General features: G+C 40.0%; 1 protein-coding gene across 5 annotated transcripts in view; it reads left to right on the top strand.

The window, feature by feature from the left end:
* Positions 1 to 15,644, top strand: part of triob (trio Rho guanine nucleotide exchange factor b) — a 132,211-nt gene that overhangs the window by 18,277 nt on the left and 98,290 nt on the right. Inside the window, exon 1 of one of the 5 annotated variants that reach the window (XM_053679486.1) lies at positions 9,817 to 10,108. The exons of the other annotated variants lie outside the window; for them this stretch is intronic. Within the exon in view, the coding sequence (XP_053535461.1) occupies positions 10,012 to 10,108 (97 nt within the window). The 5' untranslated portion in view covers positions 9,817 to 10,011. Of the gene's footprint in view, positions 1 to 9,816; positions 10,109 to 15,644 lie in introns of those variants that run through there. 5 annotated transcript variants of the gene reach the window in all.

Here is a 15,644-nt window from a genome sequence, read left to right as displayed (position 1 = left end):
AGCCGTCAGGGCGGATTAGACCCTCCACAGTTGCCGGTCCAGTTCGGACTGGATTTGAAAGCGCAGAGCGCCTCTGTGTTGCAGCAAAGACTTGAAACTGTCAGCTGTGTATCCGGAGCTCTTATTAGGCAGGTGAAAACCCCATTCAATGATGTTTTGAAAGCCAAGGCTGTTTATTCAGTTAGATAATACACAGTCTTAGAATAACTGAAGCAAGCCTAAATCTCGTTAGCACTGATTAATCTGCAGGCACCAACATGGCCAAAAATGGTAACAATGACGGTGTGAATACGTGCTTTCCAATGCTGTTTTCTTTTAAACATTGGCTGTAATATTAGATAAATAGGAGGCTCTCAGACCATGCAACACCAGTTTTTGGGCCAAATCATTTTTCACAGCGATATTGACATTATTTTTCTCCCCCTAGTTCCAGCTGTAAGACAAATCACAGGTTGGTTCACGTTGGTTGGACAAAGTGCAGGGCAGAGTGTTTATGGAGCGTTTGAATCTGTCCGATATATGTTAGGATCTTTTTTTGTGGTAAAATTCTTTTTTTGTGTGTTTCGCCTCTTTCATGCTGGAAATTTTGTCATTTCTCCTATAGTAAAAACGTATAAAGGGACATATATGGTGGACACGAGCATATTTAAAAGCATGTATTTTTCTGTAAGGTGATATTTATGTAGCACTTTTGGAAGGAATCTCCAGTGTCTGCACTTTGTCATAGGTAAAGCTGTAGCTCTAAGATTTCTTGTTCCCTCAGTAACATGACAAGCTGCCATTTCTGTCTTATTAACTTCAAAAGAAAAAAAAAAAAACAACTTGTTTTGCAGATGTTCCACAACATTACGGGTACCTATAAATGGATAAAATATATGATGTGTCATTTATGAGGAATAAAATAGCAGACCATACAGTACCACAAACCACTGAGAAAGTCAGTTATGAAGACCGATTATTACCTCTTGGAATTCTATTCATATCTAGCAGGAAGATAAGCCCAGGCTAAACCTCTGTTTGTTGTAGCCCTGTAGTCTTTTGGCAAGTCCATGGTTGTGTTTGACAGCCTGTTGACCCTAATCACAATGTGAAGCCAGACGGCTTGCTGGTACAAGCCTAACGATCTGCGTTAGGCTATTTCATAAGGGCCTCTCGATCGGAAGTACCCTCAAATCCCAAATAATACCATCCCACGGTGAGCCAAATCAGAGTGCTGAATAGGCTGTTTCTTTGGGTTCCGAAGAAACTCGTGGTTTAAAGTTTTGCCTTGATGATCACTTAACATAATCTTGTAGGAATATTCTTATTTATTGTAGTAACTTGCACACCAGGGGTCACTCAAGAGTTACAAAAATATCGAAGCACAGCTAATGCCTTGTAAAAGCCGCAGTCCAAATTGCCTAGCATTACATTGGTGCCATGACCCGGATAAATCATTGGCACCTGACTGTCAGACCCATGACTGTCCAGGAGCTCGACAAGGAAGATACACATCCACTCCCGAGGACATAGATGTTTCTAGTTACTTCACAGTTTGACTATTAGTGCACTCAATTAAGAGTTCTTCAAAGTTCAAACGATTAACTAGACAAATTTTTAATAAGCACAACTGCATTGCCTTTGGGTGCAAATTTTTACCATTTCAGAATCCCATGGTCTTTCCGTTTTCTGGCTAATATATGAACAGTAAACAGTGTTTTCGCTGCTTAATTATTTATTCCTCTGCTTGCATAGCTATAACTAGTTTGGTTTGGAATCTGTCCATCACAGATCCTCCCTTCGTGTCATGGTTCCCATGGTGAAGATGTGCCACCTGCTCAGGTTTTGTTTTTGTTTTAGGCCTGTCTCCACCTCTCTCCTGTCATTGGTTTGTTGCCCTATTGTGTTCACTTGTTCTGTGTTAGTCGTTGATTAGTTTGTCTGTATATACAAATTTCACTGTCCATTTTCCACATATTTTGTTTGCAATAGTCTTTTGCTATTGCAGGACAAACGTTTAATCATCTTTACCTCTCAATGTTCTGACTTTAGGCCAGATTTAGGCCTTGAACATTACTAGGACCTTTGTTGGTGTGGTCCTCACAAATTTCCACGTTGCCGTTTCCAGTATTTCGATTGGCACATAACCAGAACATTAACGCAAGAAGCTGCATCTGCAGAAGTGGGTTATATTAAGTATACCAATAAATTGTACACTAGTCATTGTCATGTTGGTGTTCTTTTGCAATATGTAAAGAATGCAGTCCCTAATCACTTTTGCGATCATCCTGACTAATCTCAGATGTGCCAGATGTGAGTTTCTGTTGGGGATTGGATGAATTATAGTGTTCACACACTATACAGCACATGGAAACAACACTAGACACAACACATGGAAATAATTTTGTTTAAACTAATGCACTTCAATTTTTAACCATGATTATCAAAGCTCCATCAAGACTTTAAGGTATATGTAGCAATTGCAATGTGGTACTTTGTCAAAATGGATCTAATAAAAAGGTCTCACGTTTAAGAATCAGTAGATAAACCAACCCTGATTGTACTGTTTAAAGTTTTCATCTTTGGATGCCACTGTTATGTCCTCATCCTGGCGGTTTGGGCCGATCAGTGATTTACTGAACCTTTCACATTTTACTGTTCCACTTTATTGATCTTGCACTATGAGCCGCTCTTCCAAGCCCACGGATGAGACCGTTTACACGGATGAGAGATAAAAAAAAAAACCTACAACATTATGCAAATTGAGCCTCACGTGTTTGAACAGCACCCTGCTGCTTGCACACTATGGCTAATTTTAGTGCGTTTGCCCAATGTAAACAAGAGATGTAATTGTTCCCCAAGGAGTTTCCTTTGGAAGTGCAATTTCTTTCTGCATGAGGCTTCATTGGAGACATCTATACTGTGAACGGCACTTCTACCAATCATGTATTATGGACTGCTGAAAGGATTGAAGATATGTGGAAACTTTCAGCATTATTATGCAAATGCATTAGCCATCACTACTTCCACTGTAAATTGAATGTTGATGGTATAGTACATTAGCATCATACCTTGTTGGTGTTTATTTAACTGTTTTATACTTTAACCCCTAAAACCTTTACATGAATATTGGAAAATGACAATGTGACCAGCATGATTGCAGACCAATGAAACACCAAACACTTTTCCTTTAGGCAGTTTCACCTCATCCCCCTGCCACCCCCCCCAACAACAACCCTCCATGTTTCACATGAACATTCATGCTTGGTGAGCTAGGCCTTCTTTTGTTCCACCCTCCAGTGGCCAGTGAGGTCAAAAATGGCATGTGCTGTGCACTCAGTTGGCTCTCGAATGACAATATATGATAAAATGAATCACAGCCTTATTTTATATTGGGTCAATACAGTGTTCCTTTAGCTGTAGGTATAGTTTTTACTAGAGGTCGGCTGATTGATCAGTTTTGTTGATTAATCAGCACCAATAAACGGTTGCTGGACTATCAGGTTATCTGCAAAAATCCACATGGATAGTTTTTCCGGTTACGTCCGTTGCGGGAGCGGCCGAGAATTGTCCGCTGTCATTATGCAGTACAACAGTGGCCTCTAGAGGCGAAATAAAAAACTATCACTGACAAATTTTGTTGCGTTATTTGAATCATTTTGGATTTCTCTATTTTTATTTGTTATTTGGAGCATTACTTTTTGCTTCAGTTTGGATGTTTATCTTTTATTTACTGAAATAGTTATTAATATTAATATTTATTTATTTCATTTAAAGAAGGACAGTACAGTTTCATGGTACAGTCACTTTTGTATTAAAGTTCAGCAATATTTTACTTTGAGTGTTATGTTTTCATTCAGTATCAATTTTAAAAAGTATCAGTTGATTAATCGGTTACCAGCAGGTAAATACTCCCCGACTTAGTTATCGGTATCAGTAAAATCCACTATCACTCGACCTCTAGTTTTTACTAAAATTGATATTTTATAATATACCTATACTAGACAATAGACTGGTTTTCTATGCCTTGGAAAGGCAGATGATTACAACTTTTGGAGTGGTAAAAGTAACTCTGCTTCGTGTCGGGCCACGTCATACCACCTAGCTGGTTTTATTTTATTATTATTTTTTTTCATAACAGCACACCCCTACGTGTTTTATTACTTCTATAGTATGCATACAATTAGTAGACTATCCCTATAAACAAGTTATTATATATCCGTGGTTTTCATTTCGGCTGTGTGAAGGTTGTACATTAAAGTGGTTCCTCGTAATGATTCCTCGGATGTGGTGCAGCTCTTGCTTTCTTGCTTTCTTGGCACCATCGTGTTAAAGACAGCTTTATAGAACTCATCCTTGTGTGCATTTTCTCAGAGAGAGCATGTGATGACATCGCACGGCAGCTGGTTGTCACTTGGAAGACCCTTAGGCATTCTCCAATAATAACTTGGAGAAAGAAATGTCAGCGCTGTCTTAAAAGTTATCTAAGCTACAGTATGTAAACTCCATATACATTTTGTACATATACACTCAATATTGACTTAAGTAATACAGCTGCTATTGTCCTTGCTGAGTTCGGTCTGTTTGCCTATCTCGTTACGTCGTAACATTATCGTGAAAGATCTATTATGTGATGAAGTGTTTAATAAACATCGCATGCTTTCTCTAGTTGTAAAGCCATCTCTTCCGACCCCTTGTGGAGGCGCACTAAGTCCCAGCGTGCTTCTGCGTGGAGGCTAAGAGCCATGTACTAATCTGAGGTCAGAAGGTTAGCGTGTGTAATAAGACACAGATGACATCATCACTGTCCTGATATAGAGTAGATATATTGGTGCACAGCTGTTGGACAGACAAATATCTCCTGGCCTGCTGTTAGTGTTCTCCCAGTCATTGTTTTCTTTTTCTCTCGTGAGAAAAAGTGGTGAAGTGTTTCGCCTGTGTTGAAGTGAATCATTGAAAACATTTCATTTGTTACTGGCGGGGTACGGTTTTATGATGGTCTGCACCAAAATGTGTTTAAAATAACAAAAAAAAGTTAGTTTTTTTTTGGTAGCTACTGTATTAATTCACTTACCTAGCTAATTAGCTCGTCATACGTTATTATGTTACATCGTTACATATGTTACATTTTAGTTGGGTTGCCAGGCAAGCAAAACATAAGCATCCCACTAGCGCTTTCACTTTCCCAGTGTGCTGGCTAATGGAGGATGTACTGGGAATGATCTACAACTGTTCTACAGTTCCTATGAAATTCAACATGTGGCAATATACATTCAGTAAATAGCTTTGATAGATTTTAAGGGATGTTTTAGAATCCATAGTAACAGTAGAATTTGTAACAGCTTCACAGGTGTGTGTGTGTGTGTGTGTGTGTGTGTGTGTGTGTGTTGAAGCTTCTGAGAACTCAGTTTATTAGGTACATCTAACTTGTAGCTCTCTGAAGAACACCTGCTGAAGACGTTATATGTTATTAACCTGATTTTATAATATGGCTTATAGAGAAACAGTATTGTGTGTGTACGTATTATTAAAGAGGAGCACATAAAGAGAAATCTGGGTTAGTTTGTTTGTTTTTTTTTACCAGAGGAGGCTGCAGTTAAACATTTGTGACGGTTCAGTTCAGTGTATGCTGACATCTGCTGGGAGAGATTATGGGCTGCAAAAATCAGGGCATCCTTTCATCCTTTCTTAGATTTTATAGAATACGTTTATTTGAATGGTTATTGTGTGTGTGTGTGTGTGTGTGTGTGTGTGTGTGTGTTTCATAAGAATCAGTCAGCGAGGCTTTATTGTGGAAGGAAAGACAATTCGGGTGGAGCACAGCCAGTTGTGGTTGTATGCGGTATAAATGCTCTGTGTATGTGTGTGTGTGTGTGTGTGTGTGTTGACATGGAAACCCAGTTTGAGAGACCCACAATTAAAATAAGCGCGGTGCATCCTAATTTAAGAACAAGCGCATGCTCTGTTCCTTTTTAAAGTATTTTGTTTTAAATGGAAATCTTACCAAAGCGGCCACTTCTTTTAGAGCTTCTTTTAACGGAGGTTGAAATGTCTCGAATCACTGTCCTCCATTTAGACATTAGCTCACAGTTTTCCCTACACCCTGCGTTGTTTGTGTGAATGCTGTGAACACGGAAGGCTGTAATATGGAAATGACGGCTCCTTCAATGAAACTGGAAGGAGCTCACAGGCCACGCCTCTTTCACCGCGCTTGAAGAAAACACTTAGCGGCGTGATGTTTTAGAAAATATTCGAAGGCGGTGCGGTGAAACTGTTATCTGTCACTGTTATCATGCTGAAGTTCATTCTTTTTCAATAACGGTAGATCTCGTCTGTTTTTCCCCCTCCTTATACCACAACAATTTGCCAATGATGACATTTTTTGCTTATTATTGACTGATACATGGTACTTTTGATCTGTGTATGGTTACAATTAATGTTGAGGGACGACATGACAGGGAAACGAATTGTTTCCAGAGAAACAAATAGCAGCTATAACCAGCTATATCCCTCACTTTCTCTACAGTTAATAAGAAGTTAACAAGAAAAATTCCTCTGTCCTAAGATTTTCCCTTGGTGATAAACTTCATAAGCTTAAGGAATAGCTTTATTACAAAATACCACCACTGCAGACTCTTTCCAAAAGTGTTGAAAAAACATCTGATCTCAATATCAGCGATTAGAACGTTGTTAAATTACAATAAAATTTTTAAAAATCTGTGTACAAGTCCCTGTCATTTAACTGTGTATACATAAACATTCTTGTATTGCCATTTTACAATGAGCGCATTAATATAACATAAACCTGCAATTTGTCTGGAAGCGGGAACTACAGCCAGAATCCAAAATTCAACAGCGTAGTGGTATAAATAACAATAAACCAATAATCAGGCAATCCCATAATCCCACAAACACAAATCACTGCATTTATTTCATTCAATAGGAATTGAATTTTGTCTGTACTGTGCAGACTTTAAACTTTCTTTCATATGTATGATATTTTATATCATACGTCATGTTTTATAAAAGAAAGACCTAGTGCTGCTAAATAAAATGTAGTTCTACGTAACGCCAAACTTGGTGCGGCGAGTTAGAAAGCGGTCGTGTAATACGGCGCAAACGTGACGACGATTCTCAGAACTGGTGAACGGCAGAAATAAATAGATTCTCACAATAACGAGTGATAATCTGTTCACGGTTCAAGAAGTGCCATTCTTTAGGCCACATAAGACAAGGCTAATAATGAGGTAAAAACAGGTGTTTTATACAGTATACCTTTAATTTGACTAATGAAGTAATGAAACAATGGGTTCAGTGGTGTGTTCAGACATGCGGTTTGTACCATGCTAAACTAGTAGCTAAAAGCTTCAGCTTCAACAGCAATTCACATTCATAGTTAAATCTATAAGATACTCAACATTTACACATGTTCAGTGTTGAGTTCTGCATGTACTGTATTATGCCGATTTTCTGTGAGGCCCATTTAGATTATTAAAATGACCCCAACAGATTATCTTGAGTAGAACCGTCCAAGCCTGGGTTTCATTAGCATCTAGACCATTGCCTTTACACAAACGCACTTGATATTAAACAAACAAACAAATAAAAATCTAACAAGAGGTTAGTATGTTACTACATGAATAGTATAGGTTGTAATTGTCATTTTCATCACATTCACTGCAAATGCGGCTCCCACGCTTAATATTAAACAGCTTATAAAATAGCACTTGATCCAGCAAATGCTATTATTGTGTATGATGAGCTAGAAGTATAGCGGAAGGAAGCGTGAAGCTTTATTTTCCAGTAGTTAATAGTGCGCAGAATTTAACGTGACCATGAGATACTAAATCCAGGTGAAATCAAATGTGCCCACTGTTTGAAGGATAAGCTGACCGAGCACTTATGTGTACCGCTTGTGTCCATTTAGTCATAAAGATAAACAATGTCTCTGATTAAGATGCTGTCTCCACTGTTGTTCTTTGTGTGGATTTTAAAGGACGATGCTATTATTTCATTCTTTAATATTGTCACATTTGTGTATTTCATATTGGCCTCAAATGGCATCCCGTAGTATGGTTTGTGTGTGTGTGTGTGTGTGTGTGTGTGTGTGTATTTACTGCCCAAAAATGCATTTCATGCAGATCACATAAGAAAAAATTCTGCAGTATCCCAATTTTCTGGGGCTGAAATGTTTTAAATGACGGATTTAATAATCAGTTATAAATTTCGCATGATTGCTGTTCAAATTGCACTCCTAAAACAGGTTAAAAAAAAATTCTTTGTTTCCAAAATAAGTGAAATTTTAGGACCTGTTGTCTGTCTGATCAGTTTGTTGTTGTTGTTTTTTTCTGCCTTTTGGTTCTACCATCTGGTTTGTTTTTCTCTCCCCTTTTCTGCCTGTCCAGACATGCTAGGCTTTCTAGATTTATTTCTGTCGTTTTGGAATCTTCAGAAGACACCACTGGAGCCTTTTATTTAGGTGCTTTGTCACTGATCTGCACCGAAGCGATCACCCCCAAGGCTTCTACAGGGTCATCCAAACCGCTCGGCCTGTTTTCGAAAGCTTTATGGGACAATGAAAATGATGGGAAATGGCTGCAGTGATGACGTTCACTCAGAGGACAATGGAAAGTGGCGGAGATGAAGACCTCTTTCAGCGTCCTACTCGTGGTTGAGAGCTGTGACTTAGACTCTGGGATTGATACGCCTCGAGAAATAAATGTGCGAGTCTTTGCAGTGATAAAAAGGGCAGGTCCTTCTTCCTTGCTGCTCAATTAAGGCAGTGTTTGAGATCTTTCCGGGTTTTGTCACACTTCCTCTAAACCTTGCCTTAGTGGTTATGGAGCTCTTAGGGCATCGAGACCGGGAAGTCTCTGTTAAACAAACTGCTTCATAAATGCTGATCCCAAAATGTAGATTCTGTCCTGGTGAGCCTGCAATTTTGGGATGACCATTAAAGTAGAAATCTGCACTGTATGCATTTATTGCAGTGGAACACTCCCTCGTCATCTGTCTCTAATGCCATGTGTTCATACCAGCAGGACAACTGTGCTATACAGAAAATAAAGTGCATGTGTTGTGAAGTGCCTCTTGCTTACCGTTAATCATTAAGGATTAACAGTAGCAAGGAATTGTATCGGTGGCGTAATTGTTTTAAGATTAAAAACCCGAATCAATGTTGATTGATACGCCGTGGTTTGTTTTGAGGCTGTTTCCGTAGACAGCTGGCTTTCTATGAAAGCGCCCGTTTAGCGTGAAAACAGTAGCGTTATTCAGAGAAAATATACGTTTCTGTCTCTTAGAGCAAATCGAGCTGGGTTTTTTTCCTTTCTCATAACATCTCAGTGGTTTGTTGTTTACAGGGAACAGTTTATGGATGGACCCAGGATAGAGCCTTGTGGAACGCCCAAATTCAATGCTAAGTTTGGATTCATTGGACACGGATGGAGGTGTCCCTGCTTCTAAAGTTGTTTTGGAACAGTGAGCCAGTCATCCAGCGCGTGGCTCCTGCAGAGAATAGGGGATTTCTTTTAGCAGCTGTATCATTTGCTTGTGACGGCCAAGGTCATTGCAGAGGCTCTGCTGAAAAGGGCAAACTAAATCCCATTGTGTCACCGCAGGGTTATAATTAAACAAGTAGCGGTCACGGACAATCACCTGATTATGGGAAGGAGGATTTGGGGTGTATGACACTCAAGCATGCCACCCGCATGCCCCTTTTCATAGCCACCGTAATGTACTCCCTTTGCACCATTGCTCTTCCCTCCCTCTCTTTTCCCATTTCACTGATGGGCAGATGACACTGCCAGTGAGAGGAACTCAGCAAGCGTCGAAGCCTATTTTAAGTTGGTGGCTCTATTGTGGGATAACTCACAGACACAGAAACGAAGGCCGGTGTCTAGGGATATACAGAACAGCAGAACTTTACCTCAGATCAGTTTTGCCGTGTTTGGACTTTTAAATATTAGCCTCATCATACTCTGTGGATAGCATGCTGTAATTTATTATTTGATTTGGTTATTTGCACCAGACATGGAAAATCTTACGGTATTCTTTCGCTTCCTCTACGTGGGTTTCATGCGAGACAGACAGAGATGTCTCACGGAGCAATGCCAGAATCCGGAGAAAGGTAACGTAAATAGAGATGGTTTCGATTTGTAAAAAATTAATGAATAAATAAATAAAACTAAAAGTATTCCGTTGTAGCGTCCTTAGATTTATGAAACGGGAGTCTTTGTTGGAATAAAAAAAAACTGTTCTGTAAACCCTCAGTGATTCGAAATGGATTGTAAACGCTTGCAGATTACATGCCGATAAACCCATTAAAGATTCGTCAGGTTGTTGTGCACAGGTTATGAGAAAATAGTGAAGAATTTCCCTTCTAGGACGTCATTTGGAGTGATTCGAAGCTTTTAGCCCAATTTAACCTGCCCACAGTTTGCAAAAACCATGTATTAGATAAATAGTAGGTTGGACTTAATTAAACTCGGACATTCATGGATGACTTGTTGCAGCCGGAGACCACTTTGTCTTGAACATTTACAATAATGATTCGGCTGTTAGTTCACTCCATAGACAGTTTTATTGCTGAACTTTCCATCAAGATGGACACATTAAGGCCTGGCTTGGATTAAACCCACTGAATTCAAGGGACCAGGCTAATAACTGAAAGAACTCAAGAATAAATATAACTTTGATGATGGTGGGTTGTGATTTCCACCAACATTGTGACAACATTTTTTTAAAGAAAACCCTGGACTCCCTGGCTATGCTTTCAGAACCACTGATTTAACGAACACCAGAAGTTGTCAGTAGTCTACCTTTAATGTGTTTTGACAAACTAATGTCCAAATCTTTGTAATGGGATTAAGCAAAAAAAAAAAAAAAAACCCTGACTCTGACCCGGTATCGTCTGCCAAGCTTTCCTTTTCCATGGAGTCCTAGACCGCTAGCACATGCACCCACAGTCACAACAGTAAATCTTTCTTGCAGCTGTGAGACACTAAGTTACAGACTAAGGGAGGTGAATTAGAGTTGTACCGCCTTTCTTAGTGGCACTGACCATTAAAGCACGGCCATTTCTTCCCGTCCTGCCTATTTTACCTCCTCTTTCAAACCAAGACTCTACAGTTCCACAAGTCTGGCTACGGTAGCAGATGTGCGCACATGTTGTACAGTAGATGTAAAAGTAGCATGGGCACCGATGTCGATGTGCACAGTTGGAAGTACGCTCAAGCTGGGATGAGGCTCATCCAGCTCTCAGGTAACGTGACTTCCTGCTGTTCACCTGTAGTGAGCTTGAGCAAATGCTAAGAATCTTTATTGATTAGGACAGCGGAAGAAAAGAAGGCGTTTGTTAAGAAGACTTGTGCATCCAATGTTTATCTTTAAGATTGCTAGAAGATTATGCCATTATTTACAATACAAACTATTATTCACTTGCAGTTTTGTCAGGAGTGCTTGTCCATTTCATGTTTTGTGGCCAATTTGGGTCGATTGCTAGAGCAAGGGTTGTGCGGGAAAAAAAAGCAACTTTTTTCACCAGAACAAATATATGTAAAGAATATAACAGTTGGGGGTTGCCAGTTTGCCAATGATTACAAATTTGTATTTATAAATGAACATGTTTTTTGTAGTTAAGTTTAATGTCATGGAACATCCGAACGCCTAGGTAGTTCCTGTTATCACTTATGTTATAGCAGCTATAAACTGCCTTTCCCTCACAGTAGAAAATTAATCAATACCTTCTGACCAATCAGATTCAAGAATTCAACACTCTGTAGTATAGTGCAGTATGTACATCAGTCCCTTTCCTGGGAATGCCAGAGGACCCTGTCTGGCTTGGGAAAACCAAACCCATTCGTCACATGGATGGCAACTCAAAATGAAATCACGTCTTGGGGAGGGGGTTGGGCAGGGATTTTGCATCACCCGTGTCATTTCCAGAGGACACATGAGAGCACAACCTCATCTCGACCTGACAACCAAGCCGCTCTCAGGGGGGACACTCGGGCCGTGTCCCACTGCTGTAAAACAAGAAGCAATCAAGGCCTGTGAACAAGGTCCATAAAAAAGGCTCTGTGAGAGCGGGGCAGTAAAGGTTGCCAAAGAAGAGGCCAAGGAGAGGGGGAGAAATGTAGGCTGGAAATGGAGGGAAGGGCCCAGGGAGCCATAACTCATGTGAGGTAGAGTTCAGACTCATTCAGAGGTGCTGATGTGTGAGAGAAATGAGCTGAACTGAGCTCACACACAAGGAGAATAAAAAGCCTACCCTGAATCCTAATTTGGGAGAAATGAAAAGTTGCTGCAACGTTATTTTATCAGCTTTCAACATAGGAGTGTTTGATTTCAAAACTAACCTGTACAAGTCCGAAGACTTGTTTTATTTTTCAGTGGGTTTTTCAGTTTCTCTGTAAAATTCCAGTTTGAAAAATGACCCAATGATGTAAGATTCAAGAAGCACACAATACGGATAATAGATATACCATTTATTGACCAATTCTGTGTGTAGACAAACTTCAAATTGTGCAGTTAAAACATAATTATGAACATATGTTTCCTTTTCTTTCGGTATCCTTGTGTTTCATGTGATGTCACACATCGCTGTATAATCGCTGCCATTTTGAGAATATAATAGGGAATTGATTGCGTCAATGTTATTGTGTCTGTGCTTTATTAAGAAGATAATCGACTGCCTTCATGCACTACATACAGTACTTCTTCAGCAAGCACCAGTGGCACAGGATCTTCCCCATATTGCTACCTCATAGCCACAGTGCTGTGAAAAGTATTTGATTTCTTCTGTTATTGTGTATATCTCATACTAAATTGTTTCAGAAATGAAATCAAAAGAAACAAAAGCAACCTGAATAAACATAAAATACAGTTTTTAAATGATAGTTATTTATTGAGGATAAAGTTATCCAATATCAAGTGACCCTGTGTGAAAATGTATTTGCCTCCATAGTTACTAATTCCACAAATCTATGAAACGGCATTCATAATGGGGTTCAGCTTGACTAGACACAACCAGGCCTGATTACTTCAAACCCTGTTCAACCAAATCAACACTTCAAAAGATCTTTTTCAACAGCAAACATTGGTTAAAAGGTTCCCAGAAGTGGCCGACCTTCCAAAATTCCTCCAAGAGCACAGCAACGACTCATCCAGGAAGTCACAAAAGAGCCAAGGACAATATCAAAGGACCTACAGGCCTCTCTTGCATCAGTAAAGGTCACTGACCATGACTCCACTATCAGAAAGACACTGGGCAAAAATGGCATCCATGGAAGAGTGGCGAGGTGAAAACCACTGCTAACCCAGAAGAACTTTAAGGCTCATCTGAATTTTGCCAAAACACACCTCGATGATCCTAAAACCTTTTGGGAGAAGTTCTGTGGACTGATGAGTTGAAAGTGCAACTGTTTGGAAGACAGGGGTCCCGTTACATCTGGCGTAAACCAAACACATAATTCTACAAAAAGAGAACATCATACAGTACCTATGGTCAAGCATGGTGGTGGCAGTGTGATGATGTGGGGATGCTTTACTGCTTCAGGACCTGGACAACTTGCAATACTTAAAGAAAAATTAATTCTGCTTTCTACCAGAAAATCCTAAAGGAGAATGTCCGGTCTTCAGTTTGCAACTCAAGCGCAGCTGGATTATGCAGCAAGACAATGATCCAAAGCATAGGAGTAAGTCAAACCTCTGAATTACACAAAAAAGCTAAGTTAATGTTTTGGAGTGGCCAGTTGAGATACTGTGGCAGGACCTTAAACGGGCAGTTCATGCTCAAAAACCTGTGTGGCTCAACTAAAGCAGTTCTACAAAGAAGAGCGAGCCAAAATTCCACCACAATGCTGTGAAAGACTGATCTCCAGTTATCAGAAGTTTTTGGTTGCAGTTATTGCTGCAAAAGGTGTCACAACCGATTTTAAGTTTAATGGGGCAGTTAGTTTTTCACATGGGTGATTTGTGTAACTTTTTTTTGCTTCAATAAAAAAAATTAAAAACTGTATTTTGTGTATAGTCAGGTTGCCTTTGTTTTACGTTGTATTTTGTGTGAAGATCTAAAACTATTTACAAAAAGAGATATACACAAAAACAGAAGACATCAGGATCGGGGCAAATACTATACAGTATGTTAGGTAGCCAGCTATGTTATGAGACAACTAGGAAGTTTATCTCAGCAAGCAATTATTGCTAATGTTATCAAAAGTTAGTTAAATAGATATCAAATTACCTGAGTTTATTTCCTCTTGATGAATCAAGAATCAAACCTTTACCCACCCAGTATATACCATAATTTCTGGACTATAAGCCGCTACTTTTTACCCATACTTTGAATACTGCTGCTTAAACAATGATGCGGCTAATTTGTGGATTTTTACGGGCTAACGAGTTTCATGCCGCCAAAACATTTAGCCTCGTCACATCGGACCAATGAAATTACCGAACAGGTCACAGTGGACCAATGAAACTGTTCGAATTAAATCAAACGCACTCACACTAAATTGTTCAGATCAGTCATTTTGCGCTTCATGCATACACCCTCATCATGGAAAACACACGAAGAAATGCATATGATGCAGCTTTCAAGTTAAAGGCAATCGATCTGGCTGTTGAAAAAGGAAATAGAGCTGCTGCACGTAAGCTTGGAAATGAATCGATGGTGAGACGTTGGAAACGGCAGCGTGAAGAACTGACTCAATGCAAAAAGACGACAGAAGCTTTCAGAGGTAAGAAAAGCAGATGGCCCGAACTTGAAAACGTTCTTGAAGACTGGGTGAACACACAGAGAGCAGACGGCCGAGGTGTTTCCACTGTGCAGATCCGACTGAAAGCCAAAACAATCGCCAATGAAAAGAAGATTGAAGATTTTAGAGGTGGACCATCGTGGTGTCTCAGATTTATGAGACGAAAAGGCCTGTCCATCAGGGCACGGACGACTCTGTGTCAGCAACTCCCTCCCGACTACGAGGAAAAAGTTACAAACTTCCGCAAATTCACTCAAACAAGGATAGCCGAGAATTCCATCGGACCAGACGACATCATAAATATGGATGAAGTACCCTTGACGTTTGACCTGCCTCTTACTAGGACTGTTAACAAAAAAGTTGAATCATCTGTCAAGCTGAAAACAACTGGCCATGAGAGAACGCATTTCACTTGTGTTCTGAGCTGCACAGCATCTGGACAAAAGCACCTATGGTGATTTTTAAGCGGATGACGATGCCAAAAGAAAAACTCCCGAAAGAAATCGTCGTGAAAGTCAACAAGAAAGGGTGGATGATAGAAAGCCTAATGAAGGAATGGCTGACAGTGTGCTACGGTAAGCGACTGGGGGGATTTCTCCACAGAAAAAAAGCATTGCTCGTTTTGGACAGCATGAAGGCCCATATAACAGATTCTGTGAAAGCAGCCATCAAGAGGACAAACTCAATTCCAGCTGTGATTCCTGGGGGCACAACGAAGTATTTGCAGCCACTCGACATCAGTGTGAATCGTGCATTTAAAGTGGCACTCCGAGTTGAGTGGGAGGCTTGGATGACTAGCGGCTAGAGGCTTGGATGACTTTTGCTCAAGTCTGCCAGTGGATCCTAACATGAGCAGTGTCAAAAAATCTACTATCACCAATGGGTTTCGAAAGGCTGGACTGCTGC

Source organism: Ictalurus punctatus, chromosome 1 (genome assembly GCF_001660625.3).
Source record: "Ictalurus punctatus breed USDA103 chromosome 1, Coco_2.0, whole genome shotgun sequence".
Lineage (NCBI taxonomy): Eukaryota > Metazoa > Chordata > Actinopteri > Siluriformes > Ictaluridae > Ictalurus > Ictalurus punctatus.
This window is presented reverse-complemented; position numbering and strand designations above follow the sequence as displayed.